Raw genomic sequence first — 13,611 nt, forward strand, 5'->3', positions numbered from 1 at the left:
GCCCACCAGGCCTGGAGGGGACAGAACTATGACACCTGCCCCATCACCCTGAGACACAACTTACCCCCTTGCCCCCACCCTCACCCACCACATGAAAACACTAACGCAAACAATGAACTCAGGCAGTAATTCAGACAGTTACTCACCTTCCCTGATGGGGGCTGAGAATGAGGCTTGGCTCTGATGGAATAACCGGGGTGATTCATTCTGCTAAGGCTGTAGGGATTGGCTGGATCAATATTGACAGAAAAGCTTGAAGCCATGGTTGCCCAGCCCTGGGATCCCCACCCCATCCTGAGGACCCCCCCACTCCACCCCTTTCACGAACACCCCATGATTCACATATTGACACAGCTGCCAGCTTCTCAGACCACCACCCCTAGTACAAAGAACCCTGTACCCTGAATGCACGGACAGACTCCTGAAGCGTGCTTCCCAACTTCGACCACCCAGGGCATAGGCATCAGAATGGAACTCAAGCATCCAGTGTCCTGTCTGTCTGTGGTGGTCTCAACAGAATGACAGAACACTCCTTGACCAGGCGCTGGGCATGTCAGTGGCACCTCCTCTGCCCCCACTTCACTGTGGTGAGAACGTGGACCAGCCCCGCCTCCCAGCGCTTGTGACTCTTCCGCTCTGACCATACCCAGAGCAAAAATAAGTCTTCATCATCAGGGACCTTGCTAGGACCATCTCTGCTCCACTCTGGGCTCAACACAGCCTGACTCAAGCACCATTTCCTCCAAGCCCATCCCAGAACCCACTCTACTGGGGACCACTTGTGTGTGTGTGTGTGTGCTAAGTCACTTCAGCCATGTTCGACTCTTTGCAACTCCATGGACCATACCCCGCCAGGCTCCTCTGTCCATGGGATTCTCCAGGCAAGAATACTGGAGTGGGTTGCCATGCCCTCCTCCAGAGGATCTTCCTGACCCAGGGATCAAACCCCCATCTCTCCTGTCTCCTGCACTGGCAGGCGGTTCTTTACCACTAGCACCACCAGGAAGCCTGGGGACCCCTCGAGCCTTTCCTTAAGGCGGCTTCACCCAGAGTGGACATCTTTTCTAATCCACATCAAAGCCAGCTTATGAGCTCACAGCCACTCTGTTAGGGTACATCCACCATCTTGTGAGCCTTCCCACCAGTTTTCCTGGCCTGGTGAGTCACTGAGTCACTCCCAGAGGTAACTGTAACCTTCTGATGGTTGATGCGGCATCAAGCAGAGGAGACAGAAATCACAGGGAAGCCAGGACACAGGGGTAGATTTAAACAAAAAATAATCATAATTTTATCGTACAATTACCACCATTAGACAGACAGATCAGACAGAGGGCGTCTCCACCTCCCAATTTATTTTCAGTCCCGGAGAAGTTCATTGTAGCTCATAGCCAAGGCCCCCAGGAAGGTGACATATTCTTGGAAGTTCACCACCTGGTCCTTGTTCTGGTCCATTTCATCCATTAGCTCTGCGGTTTCCTCATCCTGCATCTTTTAATGTGTCAGAATGGGAAAGCCAGACTCAATGGTGATGAGACCTTGAGTTCTCTGCATTTCCCCCTCCCAGGCAGCCTTCTCTCATACAAGTGTCTCTGTTCTCACTCGTCACCAAAGATCCAGTTCCACCTTGGTTTCACTTGGCTTTACCCCTCCTCTGTCCCTCACTCAAGGGAGGGAATACCAGGCTGAGAGTAGCCCCAGCCCCGCAGGAGTGTGAACCAACGGTAAGACATGTGGTCTAGGGCCCTGGAATGTGGACAGGGGTGAGTCAGATGCACCTGGCACCCCGTCCTCTCCCAATCCTGCTGCTAAAGAGTGGGAGGTGGGGAGAGGGGGCCTGGGAGGCTCACTCATCTCCCCAAGGGTGAGCTCCTTCTGGACAAGCTCTTTCAGCTCCTTCTTGCTCAGGGTGTTCTCGTCACCATCATGGCCGGAGTACTTGTGGCAGATGACCACCAGGAGGCTAATGGCCTGATCCAGGGGGTGTCCCCATAGCTGAAGACTGGGCTCAGAGGTGCAGGCAGCGGGACAGGTCAGCAGCCTGGGCAGCAAGGCTTTCTCACTCACCCACACACCTCAAGACCACTGTCAAGCAATCCCTTCGACTCCCTTTGGCTAGAGTGAGGTGAGCCTTGGTGGAGAAAGCCCAGGGCTGGAAGGGGAGGGGAGGGCAGACTCTAGGGCCAAGAGATGAGTGTCCTGCAGAGAAGGGAACCAGAACAGAGGTGGTTCTAGGATCCTAAGAAATAAATAGGACCACAGTTGAGAACTCTCCTCTAGGGGTTCCAAGAAAGTTGGGGAGTATGCTGGGAGTGTGGGCTGGAGGCTGCACACCCAGCCGCCCCCCCCCCGCCCCCCCGCCACACACACACACACACACACACGCACACATCCTCACAGGACTACATACCGTGGCACTGACTCACCCCACGCCCGGGACGCACCCTCCTGCAGCCTCCCAGGCCCGCTGTGAGAGCTGCCCCATAGGATGCCTTAGCCCGGGGCCAGCCTGACACGGCCTGCCTCTCCCCGCCACCGGCCTACTCTGAATGCCAGCGGACCAGGGAGCGCCGGCGGCGGCCCTGGGGAGAACTCACCGCCGGTTGCAGCGAAACGAGAAGGGAGCGACCGAGCGGAAGGCTGAGTGGTCGGCCAGCCCGCCCTATAGTTGCGCCGCAGGGAAGCCGGTCAGCGAAAGCGCCCCTGCCGCCGATGTCCCCCCCACGCCCCACCCTGCCGGCTCTTTACACAGTACCCAGGCCGAACTTTGCATGTCCTGGGGCTCCGTGGGGTGGGTGTCAGGGGCTTAAGGAAGACCTCCTAATCTCCCAACCTCATTTTGTCCCCCATGTCTTGATGTGACAGGGCAAGGGGAGGAGGCGGAGAACCGGGCAGCGACTGTGTGTGTGTGTGTGTGTGTGTGTGTGTCTGTCTGTCTGTCTGTCTGTCTGTCTGTCTGTCTGTCCGTGTAGAAGTAAGAGGGTGGCTATGCTGGGAAAACCCTCGATGAAGGATAGAAGTGACAGGGCCTCTGGAACACCCATCCCACTAGGGAAAATAAATTCCTGCCGCCACCACCCCCTCCCTTCCCCCACCCCACGCCCCTCCCGAATTCCACTCGGAACCTCTTGCCCTTTAAAGTGCACGCACACCCAGGCGAGCAGAGCCCTGTGTCGTTAGTTATTTACCCTCCACTGCAAAGTTTTTCAGATCCTCTTCTAAGAAAGGATTTTGCTATGGAGAAGTGGGGACAGCAGAAATCTCTGGACCCCAGAGATGATGGGGGATGGGGCTCGTTGCAAAGGGGGAAATGGAGGAGAAGGGCCTGGCCTGGAGGTCAAGGCCAGACTCTGTTTTCTTAGTGTGTTGGGGTTGGGGGGAGGGAGAGCCTCCTGTGAGCCAGGGACAAGTCATTCTGGCCTGCCCACCACTGCCCTCAGGAACCAAATCCCAGCTGCCCCCAGTGAAAGGGACAGAATAAAGGGGCAAAGTAGTGGGACAGTTAATCCCACTAGGGGACTATAGGTAGAAAAAGTATAAGAGACCCCTATGAATTGATGATTACTCAAGAAAGTGGGTTTGCTTAGCCACAAAACCAAGCAGGCTTGCTTAGCAACGAAACAATGCATCAGAAACATAAGACATAGCCCCAAACAACAAAACAGTGATGGTATGAGCCCCACATACTGCCCAGTGAGCTCAGTAAGTTAATGATCCCGAGGTCATGCTCTCTGTACACATAAAAAACAGTAATTTGTGGACCTAACTTGACCATATAGAGACAAGAAAACTCCCTGCTCAACCCAGAGGAGGAGCTAATGATGGAAGCATGATGTCTTCTAAGAAAGACAAAGGTCTTCTCCCCCTCCTCACCTTTCCTCTGATTGTAAAATTGTAACCCAGTAAGTTCTTAGGGCCCGGTATCTCTCACTCACCCACTTGTAAACCTCACAATCGTTCTCTTCCAGTAAATCACTTCTTTTCTATCACTTAGTCTCTTGCTGAATTCTTTGCTATGCTGAGACATAAAGGGCTATGGTACCAGAGCTCTTTGGAGCTCCTGAAAAAGCACCTAAGGATTTCACCCGTGTCCTCGTTCCCGAGCACTTTGCCTCAGCAGCTTTCTCTGCATACTTGCAGCATTCCCTCGAGACAAGCAAAAGCTTGGCCCCGCTTCCCCATTTGTGTGTGTGTGTGTGTGGAGGGCAAGACTACGCCTGGATAAGATTAGTCACACCCACTCTGAAAGACTCAGAACCCTAATTCCCAGAGGCTGTCCATTTACTCAAGGAGAAGCTCTGCCTGGGCCCACCCCACCCCAGCAAAGGTGGAAAAGAATCTACCAAACCAGCCCTGGACGCCTGGAATGGAAAACCTTTATTCCTCTACTGGAGGGGAAGGCTGAAGCAGGGTCTGTCTGGGAGGGAGGGGAAGGTGAGGGGCCATGTAGGGTTTGTGAACAGAGCTGCCGGGGCCAGGGACCAGGCCCCGGTCATTGGCTCTCCTCCAGAAAGAAGTCGTTGTAGGCCATGCACAGCGTGGTCAGGAACACCGAGTACTCCTTGAAGTCAATCTCCTGGTCGCTGTTCTTGTCCAAGCTCTTCATCAGGTCGTCAATGCTGCTCTCCCTCATCTTCTTCGAGGGCCCAAATAGAGAGACAGATCAGCCAGCCACCTCTCCCAGCCCTGCGGTGGCCCCTGGGAAGGTGGCCTCAGGCTGATCACCAGCTGAGTCAGCAACACGGAGCATCTCAACCCCCAGAGCCTCCCCCCAGGCCACAGCCAGCATGGGATCTGACACCTAGCAGAGCCTCCGTGCCCTGACTCCTCAACCTGAACAAATGACTAGAGTACAGCTACTGCAGGCACCCCTCTTCCTCTCAACAATTTCTACCATTCAAAGAAACAGCTAGATTTCCTACAACACCTCATAGAAACAGCTTGGTGACTATACTGGCCCTGAGCAGCATCCAAGTCTTACTCTGTCCCTGTTGGGGATCGTTCAGAACGCAAGCAGATCACACATCCCTCCACGAGAGCAGTGGTTAGAGCTCTGTGTTCCCTAGCTAGGAGAGCCTGCAGGACAGCTGTATGGAATGAGTGCATGGCACCCAGGCCTGCTCTCTGTCTGGTCCCCTGCCCTCCCAGCTCAGCTCTACAAGAGGAGGGAGACAGGGCGCTTGGGGGAAACAGGAAGAAAATACAGGCACATCCTGCCGGCTCCTCTTCGCTGCCCTCCACTCCAGCTTTGCCACAGGAGACAGGACGTCGGGACATACGGAGATGGAAACAGCCTCTCTGTGACGCCGTGCTTGTCCCCAATCTGGGCTCCTGTTAAAGCCAGGCCCTCCCCAGGGCCTCCGTCTCCCTGTAATTAACCCTGCCGGACCCACGGCCCCTCCCTCTGCCCTCATTAACTCCAGGATGCAGAGAAGTAGGCAGGAAGGCCAGAGGGGAGGCCTGGTGACACCCACACGTGCTTTGGTCCCCTGTCCACAGAGACGCCTTCCCACTTTTCTCTAGGGAGGTCCGCTAAGGTTCAGGATGCCGCAGGAGAGCCCCCTGCCCCAGGCTGATTTTAAAGGAAAGAGGGAGAGTGATACGTGGAGCTGGCCTGGAATTCCAGCCTCCCACTAGCTGGAGATTGTATAATGTATCTGAGCCTCAATTTTTTTTTTAAGTGTAACAATAATGTGATGACTACCACATAGGCCTCTCCCTCTTCAGTTGCCTCCCTCCCACCACCTCCATCTGGTAAGAATCAGTTCTGCTTCCTTCCAACCTGTGTTCACAAACTAGCAGAATGGTCCTTTGGGGTCCCCCATCAGCATCAGCTGAAAGCCCCAGCAGTGGTGGACGCACAGAGCAGGACCAGGTGGGAGCCCTGCCTGTGAGTTTTGCATAGCTGACCTGGACCGCTGAACCCCCTCACCCACCACCCACCCCATTCCTCTCACAGATTCCACAGCTGCAGGAACCCAGCCTCAACCTGGAAGTCTCCGTGATCTCCTTCTCTGAATCCCTCACCCGGGCTGAGGTCCACCCTGCAAACGCTGCCCTTCTCTGTTCCCAGTGATACCTGATTCATCCCTCCCCGCTAGGTCTAGAGTTGTGCACGCCCAAGATGCCCACCGTCTTCCTGGGGTCTCCGCCCCTACTTTTGGCCATCCTGTCCTGGCTGAGACTAGTGTATCTTGCAGACAGACATGCGCCCCCTCTGGAGGGGCCTCCCTCCCTCGTGCTGGGGAGCCCCTGACAGTGGCATCCGTGCTTCCCCTTCTTTTTCCTCCCTTCCCCCAACTGCCCAGGGAGCACTGGGACTCTGGGGTGCAGGGGAGGGACCAGAACCTACCTCACCAAGACACAGCTCCTTCTTGATCAGTTCCTTCAGCTCCTTCTTGCTCAGAGTCAGTTTGCTGCCCTCTCTCCCAGAATATTTATGGAAAGTGGTGACCATAGTGGTCAGGGCCTTCTCCAGGGGGGTCTCCATCACGGCGTGCAGTTCCAGAAGCTGAAGGGAGAGGGAAAGATCACGTTCCCCAGGAAGCCGGACCCCATCACTAGCCCCTCTCCAAGCTTCTCCTTCAAGGAGCAGTGACTGGAATGCATGGTGAGACCAAAATCTAGCACGTGGACCCCAATGTCTCAGGATAGGCTGTAGTGAGACCCACAGCAAACTTGGAACAGCCAGAGCCTGACCAGCCCTGGAAGGAGACTGCACACTCTCCTGCTTAGAAGATGTTGTAAAAAAGCTGACCTCCCCAGAAGAACTGGTGGCAAATGGTGGAACCAATGAAGGGTCAGGATTTTCTTCCAGCCTGACCCAGCTTGGGCACTCATTTTTCAGAGGTCATCCTCCTTGCCCTAGTCACCCTCCTTGCCCCAGGAGCCTGAACCACCCACTATCAGGGAGTGTCCCATTACAGAAGTGGGGGACAGGGCAAAGAGAGAATCCAGGGGTTGGAGGAACCTGGGGCTGAAACTGGAAGATAAGATCTCAACAGGAAGCCGGGAGGGGTGACAGGACTTGTCCGGCTGGTCCCCAGGCTCCCGCCCAGAGAACTGTACACACGGACCAGTCATGAGTCAGGGAAGGAAGTGGGCCTCCTCTCCGGGGTCATTGTGAGGGCTGGATCCAGAGGCTGGGTCTGATGGGGCCCTCCAGTCCACCAGCACAGCCACACACCCCTCCAAAGGAAGAAGCTCTTGGAGCTCCTGTGACTCAGACTTGAAAACCACTTCCCCCTTAGGCAGGAAGGAGCCAACACCCAAGGAACTTGGGGGCTGCAGGTAAATCTGTGCAGGGTCCTGAGCCAGGAAACGAGGAAGAAGCTGCTGTCTCCTACCCTCAGCCAGAAGCCCACCTGGCTATTCCTGAACCGGACCTGTCATTCAACTCCTACCTCCCCAAACCCTCAGCTTCTCCCCGCCACCGGGAGACTCAGCCAGGACCACGGTGGAAGGCGAGGGTCTCGGCAGTTGCAGCAGCCTCCTGGCTGGTTCCGATCCCCACCTCCACCTCCAGGGCCACTTCTCAGGAAATTCTCATAGCCATGATGCCAAATACCTGGCCCTCTCCTCCCTGAGCACATGCCCACTCATCAGACCCAGCCTTTCTTGGGGGAGGTCACCAGAGCTTGTCAGCCTCTGGCCTCATCGCCCAGCTTGCCCTACCATATAAATGAGCAGGGAGATCAGAAGGAAGGACTCACCCAGGAAAGAGAGAGCCAGAGAACTCACGCGGCAGACTCGGGCTGCCTGCCACTGCTCTCTGCCTTTATTCCCTTGTTCCAATCCCCAGGAAACCAGGGGAAAGAAGGGCCAATAAGAAGGGGCCAGGGACCAAAGAAGCTTAGGTCAGAGCCTCCTGGGACATGGCTGCAAAGAAACCCCCTTTTGCGAATCTCACCTCACTTGTTTCTAAACAGAGGGGATGGGAGCATACTGAGTTTACCATGGTACATACATTTTCAATCCCAGAAGCTTTGTCTTTCCAACCAAAACCCAGAACTCACAATCTGATGGGACGACAGCCAGGCTCCCTGGAAAGAAGAATCAGGAGGTATGCAGGGTATCCACCCATACCTTAGGCTGCTCTTTGTATTGGAGCCCTCCTACCCACCCCAAGAGCAGAACAGATGCAGCTCAAGATGGGAATCAGCGGGGAAAGATGTTTCCTGCCAAGGGCATGGTCAAGGCCATTAGCGAGTATGTAGGCTAAGATTTTTAAAGGATTCTTCGACACCTCACTGGTCACCATGGGAAAGAATTGTCAGAGACTCCTGGGGAACTGGGAATCAGGGAGACCAAGGCAGAAATCGGGGACGGGTAGGGCTGGATGATGGGGTAGAGGCTGCAGACTCTGGGGAGCAGGTTCAAGGTGCAGTAATGACCAGGGTGTGAGTCAAGGAGATTTGCCTATATCCTAGGGGAGACTCAGACATTGTTCTGTGATTAGTTGCTCAGGCGTGTCTGACTCTTTGCAGCCCCATGGACTGTAGCCCGCCAGGCTTCTCTGTCCATTAGATTCTCCAGGCAAGAATACTGGAGTGGGTTGCCATGCCCTCCTCCAGGGGATCTTCCCAAACCAGGGATTGAAGCCAGGTCTCCCACGTTGCACATGGAATCTTTACCATCTGAGCCACCAGGGAAGCCCAAGAATACTGGAGTGGATAGGCTATCCCTTCTCCAGGGGATCTTCCCAACCCAGGAACCCTGTTGGGGTCTCCTGCATTGCAGGCAGATTTTTAATCAGCTGAGCTACCAGGGAAGCCCAGACATTGTTCTACCACCAACCAGCTCAAGAATGAGAAGAGAACAGAGTTAGGGGCTTAGCACCTGTGGCTGATGCCGCCAAACCCTAGCCTGCCTAGATGCTCCCGGCTGACCCCAATTCCACTCCCACCCCCAGCTGCCAAAGGTAAAGAGGCAGCAGGGACTGGTCGCTAAGCAACAGGAGTTTCCAAAGTAGAGAGTGATGCAGAAGGGAGACTCAGGGGAGGGCACTCCGATGGAAGATGGGCAGACCGGGGCGAGGGATGAGGGGGAGAAGGAAGAAGTGGCAAACTTTTTCCTGGATCAAAATTCTATCCGAGTCTCTGTAGTCACATTCTAAAGGAACATCTGAGTCACCTACCCCACTCCTCTGCAACTTGAGAGAAAAACACAACGTGATGGAAGAAAAGGGGAAAGCTTGAAAGGTCACGGGAACCAGACCTTCTCTGCCTCTGGACCTGCCTTCTACTCACCTCTTCATTGAAAGTCCCTGTACCACCCAAGCAGGGCCTGGAAATCTAACCCCCACCCGTTGCAGGTTGGAGCTGCTGGTCTTTAACCTAAAGAGAAGCACTATCGTGCCTGATATTTTCAGGAGGGGTAGGGAGGAGGGGAGGGGAGTCTCAATTCACTTACCAGATCTCATGCCTAGAATTTTGTCTCCAAAACTCTGGTCGCCTCCCTCTATCTCCCTCCCTCCCAATCCAGTTACTGTCCTACACTCATCATTTCCAAGGTCCTCTGTCCTCCTCTGATGGAGCACGACTGTTAACTGGTAACGAATCTCATCCCAGGGCCTCCGGGAGAGATAGGCTTAGAGAAGGATGATATGCTCACGCTGTGGCCATCAAGCTGCCCTTCCTCCATGTCCCCTCCCTGATCTGACCCTGGACAGGAAAGATTCATCTTCCCTGGGGTCTGAAGCCAGGCCACTGGAACAGGTGGCAGGCAGGGCCCTAGCTGTAAGTGTCAGGACTGAGCCTTCCTCCCCATCCCACTCTGGCCTCACTACTTCCTCCCCATGACTCAGCCCTTTCCCCACCACCCCAGGGCACCCACACTCCATTCCAGACCCCAACCAGGAGCAGATGTGACCTCCGAATCCATCCCAGCCTCAGTCAGAGATCCTGCCAGAGGCAAGGCTGGGGAGGTGGGATGGGTGAGAACACTGGCTAAGATCCTACAGCCAGGATGTTCCAAGCCTCTGGGGTCCCTTTCCCTGCCTTTGACCCCATCCAGAGTCGACTCTGTCCTTCACACACATGCACAGTCCCCCGCATCCCTCTCCACTTTCACTAATCTACTCTCCACTCTCCAGAAGACTACAGCTCAACTCCCAGCACCCTCCATTACCCCCTCCCCACTGCCCCCACCAGGCATCCCTCAGGCCCCACCCCACGCCCCCGGAGTTTCTCAGACCATCAGCCTCATAGCTTTCAAGAATCTTTATTGAACTTGTTCAGTATTGTGCTCACATCTGGAGGAGCCAGGGTGAGGTGATGCGCCCACCGCCAACAGGGAAGACCCCAGCTGGCAGCCCACCACCCCCCACACCTGAGGAGGCTTCATTTTTTCCGGGGCTGCTTATCAGGGAACCCTTCGAAGAACTCATTGCACATCATGGCGATGCAGGACAGGAAGACGCAGTACTCCTGGAAGTCCACCTCGTTGTCCTTGTTGCAGTCCAGGTTGCTCATCAGTTTCTGGAACGCAGCTTCATCCGTCCTTTTCTGCAGGAGGAAGAGGCTACAGGTGGAAACCGGAAGCGAGGTCGGGGTCGGGAAGTGGAGCAGAGCTAGCACCGGGTGAGGTCTGAGCTCCAGACGGGAGCTCAGGAGGGCACAGGCACCCCTGCGGGGCCTGGCTCTGGACCTCCAGCCCTAGGGGCTAAGCTACCCCTCAGATGAAGTCTGAGGACCTGGGTACAACTGCGTAAAGGAGACCACAGCCTCTTCTGCCAAGGTCATTTTAAGAGTCCAATCATACAGTGGTCATGAAAGCAATAGATAAACAGCGTAAAGGTTGATACAGACGGCATCTGGGATTGCTCAAGAGAATTCTGTAAGTGTGTGAGTGTCTCCAGAGAACTGTATCTTCACGTCCACAAGCCAAACAGAAACTCAAAAATGGTTTATGGGGCGGGGGGATGGTGATAAAATAGAAATATGAGGTTAACAGATATACACTACTGTATATAAAAGAGATAAGCAACAAGGATTTACTGTATCACACAGGGAACTGCATTCAATATTGTGTAATACCTTATAATGGAAAAGAATCTGAAAAAATAGATATGTGTATATATAGCTAAATCACTTTGCTGTACACCTGAAATAAACACAGTGTAAATCAACGATATTTCAACTAAAAAAAAAAAAGGCATATAACTTTCACAGAATCTTAAAAAAAAAAAAAACAAGTTTCATTGCTGGAGTGATGGCAAGAGTTTGACCATCGCAGTTCATGATCTCAGCTTTAAACACGGACTTCCTTGGGAAGTTACTTAGCCTCTCTGAGCATCAGTTTCCCTCCAGGGAAGTTGTACAGAGCACCATACCCTATCTGCTCACTCTGCCCTCTTTCTGAGGGTGCTAGGAAGTGAGCTGTGGGTGCTCACCGTGCTTTGGCCCCAGGCAGCCAGGGTAAGCTCTCTGCCTGGAAATTGCCCGTGTCAGCAGCAGATGCCAGCTATAGGTAATGCTTCACAGAGGACGGGTGCCTCCCAGGCAGTATCACTCACCCCTAAAAAGCTGGGCAGCTCCCGGGTCAGCAGCTCCTTTAGCTCAGACTTGTTGAGCTTGAACTTGTCACCCTCCTTGCCCGAGTACTTGTGGAAGGTGGACACCATCACATCGAGGGCCTTCTCCAGGGGGTACGCCATGGCAGCAATCAGGAGCTGGGGGCAGGGTCACAGAGACAACCTTATTTTCCCCACCCCACCCCCAGCTATGTATTTGTAAATGCCCCCCACTTCCATCCCTCAGGGAGCACATTGGTGACATTGCTCCCATCCAGAAAGGGGTTCAGCTCCTAGCGGGAGAGGGAAATGTATGCTTGGGGCAGTGAACCCCTGCAGGGCCTGGTGCTCAGGCTCCAGGTTCCAGGCAGCCAGCTCCCCAGGAGCACTTTCTCCACCCTCACTTGGTCCATTCACTCACTGGTACGCTCAGCCCACAGCAGCCCCACCCCAGCCCATTCTTTCCCCCTCCCAACACTGGGCTGGGTGAGGCTGCTGGACGCTTGCCCAGGGGCCTAGCGGAAAAAACCAGTGCATAGGGAGGGGCAGGGTGAGGTGGCAGAGGCACGGATGCAGGGGAGGGACGGGGAGGCCACCCTCCCTTGGGCTGGGCTGCTGGTGCAGGACCGAGGCTCCTAGGACATAACCAGCCAGAGCCCACAGGCGCCTTCTGCCTTCACTGTGCTTTCCACATCCAAGTGTGCCACCCAGCAGACACCAGCCCACACACCCACCAGTGTGTACAGCAGCAACAACGCACACAAGCCCCAGCATCACAGAACCCCTCAGACAGTTCCCACCAGCCACCTCACACTTGTTGTTCTTTCCTGAGTGCACACGCACTTGTTCACACGCACACCACCCACCCCAGAGCCTCCACATCAGAATCTCACATCTGGACCTGTTTAGTGCCTCTGGCCCCCATCCACCTCCCTTTCTCCTGCACCCAGCCTCGGCCTGACACCTCTTGCATGCCAGTCAGGCGACCACAACTCACCAAGAGAGAGGAAGTGCTGGGGAGAGATGATGGGGAGAGAGGAAGAATGGGGAGAACCCAGCAGTCTGACCTATTTATACCCGGGCCAGGCCCTGCCCATGGCAGGGGATGCGGGAGAACAGGACCCAGCCCTCCTATCGTGGGCTGATGTGGTGAACGCCGCGGCCCCCCTCCACCCCCCTCCACCCGCCCAGCCTGGAAAGCTAGCTTCCTGCCCCAGCAGGCACAGACGGACATGGGAGAGCCCCAGGGGCACAGGCAGGGGCCTGGAGGGTGGGTGTGCACAGCTCAGCTCGAGTTTTAGGGAGCTGGGGGGAGGGACAGGTTGTGCCTGGGGCATGAGGGACAAGGAGGTCGTGGTCCCACCAGGCAGCCAGCATAGAGGGGTGGAAGGTGGCAGGTGGGAAACTGCCCTGGGATGCGGCAGCCTGAGAAGACAGGGAGGGCCCCTCAGGTTCGGTGCTGGGGACGGCTCACGCTGCCCTGCGCCCCTCCCCAAAGAGCTTCCTACCTTGTGGAGTGAGCCCCGGGACAGTGGGAGCTGGGGGTCTGGGAGGAGGAACTGGCTAACACCCAAAGGAGGCTTGGGGACCCCCCGCAGGCACATCCTTGCAGAAAGGCGCTGGATGCCGGAGTGATGGAATGGGGAAGGAGAGGCATGCCTTGGGGCTCAGGGATGGACTGAAGGGACCGAGAGCAGTGGGGTGGCAGAGGGCGTTGGGAGGGGGCTTAGATTTGGCAGAGGGCTTTGGGAGGGGGCTTAGATTTGGGCTGGGTGTCAGGGATGAAGAGGGCAGGGAGCAGAGGAAAGTTAGAGGTGATGCAGCACAAAATGAGGGGAGGCAGGGATCAGGGGAACCTCCCAGGGTAAGGTATGAGCTCAGGGGTTGAGGGAGGGTCAGGAGTCGGGGGTTAACCCCTCAGGTGGCTGTGGCTTCAAGGAGAGGGGTCTGCCTGAAGGTCTCTCTCCTTCCCCCTTCAGCAGCAGAGCACCCCTCCCCAAATGATCAGGGAGCAACACCCTAGTCCAACCCCTGATCAGATTAGTGCTGCACTCTGGGCTCTCATAGCCCAGGGCGGGGAACAGACCCGCCCTCTCCCCTAC

General features: G+C 55.5%; 3 protein-coding genes across 9 annotated transcripts; all 3 read right to left on the bottom strand.

Annotated features, from left to right (window-relative positions):
* Positions 1-345: 345 nt before the first annotated feature.
* Positions 346-2,482, bottom strand: S100A6 (S100 calcium binding protein A6). The gene is made up of 3 exons (XM_069569867.1): positions 2,424-2,482; positions 1,854-2,038; positions 346-1,493 (listed from the first exon to the last, which is right to left on the bottom strand). Exons 1-3 carry the CDS (start codon positions 2,480-2,482, stop codon positions 1,357-1,359), a joined length of 381 nt encoding a protein of 126 aa, XP_069425968.1. The 3' UTR covers positions 346-1,356.
* A 1,875-nt stretch (positions 2,483-4,357) lies between these two features.
* S100A5 (S100 calcium binding protein A5) lies at positions 4,358-7,732 on the bottom strand. 7 transcript variants are annotated; one of them, XM_069571526.1, is made up of 3 exons: positions 7,710-7,732; positions 6,350-6,508; positions 4,358-4,633 (listed from the first exon to the last, which is right to left on the bottom strand). In XM_069571526.1, the coding sequence occupies exons 2-3, from the start codon at positions 6,485-6,487 to the stop codon at positions 4,490-4,492; spliced, it is 282 nt and encodes a 93-aa protein (XP_069427627.1). In that variant the 5' UTR covers positions 6,488-6,508; positions 7,710-7,732; the 3' UTR covers positions 4,358-4,489. The 7 variants fall into 7 exon arrangements, with proteins under 7 accessions (XP_069427627.1, XP_069427615.1, XP_069427628.1 ...); XM_069571514.1 differs by lacking the exon at positions 7,710-7,732 and adding an exon at positions 7,074-7,219; XM_069571527.1 differs by lacking the exon at positions 7,710-7,732 and adding an exon at positions 7,074-7,199 and having other exon boundaries at positions 4,358-4,630.
* Positions 7,733-10,202: 2,470 nt separating this feature from the next.
* LOC138432926 (protein S100-A4) lies at positions 10,203-13,546 on the bottom strand. The gene is made up of 3 exons (XM_069574668.1): positions 12,507-13,546; positions 11,513-11,668; positions 10,203-10,502 (listed from the first exon to the last, which is right to left on the bottom strand). The coding sequence occupies exons 1-3, from the start codon at positions 12,741-12,743 to the stop codon at positions 10,338-10,340; spliced, it is 558 nt and encodes a 185-aa protein (XP_069430769.1). The 5' UTR covers positions 12,744-13,546; the 3' UTR covers positions 10,203-10,337.
* Between the last annotated feature and the right edge of the window lie 65 nt (positions 13,547-13,611).

This window comes from Ovis canadensis, chromosome 1 (genome assembly GCF_042477335.2).
Source record: "Ovis canadensis isolate MfBH-ARS-UI-01 breed Bighorn chromosome 1, ARS-UI_OviCan_v2, whole genome shotgun sequence".
Taxonomy (NCBI): Eukaryota; Metazoa; Chordata; class Mammalia; order Artiodactyla; family Bovidae; genus Ovis; species Ovis canadensis.

What these genes read in the sequence shown, in the direction of transcription:
- S100A6 (XM_069569867.1), bottom strand. Translation starts at nt 2,482, where the DNA reads ATGGGGCAGCTCTCACAGCGGGCCTGGGAGGCTGCAGGAGGGTGCGTC. An exon ending in GGGTGCGTCCCGGGCGTGGG is followed by an intron (nt 2,039 to 2,423) that starts GTGAGTCAGTGC and finishes CTTGCTGCCCAG; the next exon opens with GCTGCTGACCTGTCCCGCTG. An exon ending in GAAGGAGCTCACCCTTGGGG is followed by an intron (nt 1,494 to 1,853) that starts AGATGAGTGAGC and finishes TTCTGACACATT; the next exon opens with AAAAGATGCAGGATGAGGAA.
- LOC138432926 (XM_069574668.1), bottom strand. Translation starts at nt 12,743, where the DNA reads ATGTCCGTCTGTGCCTGCTGGGGCAGGAAGCTAGCTTTCCAGGCTGGG. An exon ending in CCAGCACTTCCTCTCTCTTG is followed by an intron (nt 11,669 to 12,506) that starts GTGAGTTGTGGT and finishes CCCTGCCCCCAG; the next exon opens with CTCCTGATTGCTGCCATGGC. An exon ending in AGCTGCCCAGCTTTTTAGGG is followed by an intron (nt 10,503 to 11,512) that starts GTGAGTGATACT and finishes TTCCTCCTGCAG; the next exon opens with AAAAGGACGGATGAAGCTGC.
- S100A5 (XM_069571526.1), bottom strand. Translation starts at nt 6,487, where the DNA reads ATGGAGACCCCCCTGGAGAAGGCCCTGACCACTATGGTCACCACTTTC. An exon ending in AGGAGCTGTGTCTTGGTGAG is followed by an intron (nt 4,634 to 6,349) that starts GTAGGTTCTGGT and finishes GGGCCCTCGAAG; the next exon opens with AAGATGAGGGAGAGCAGCAT.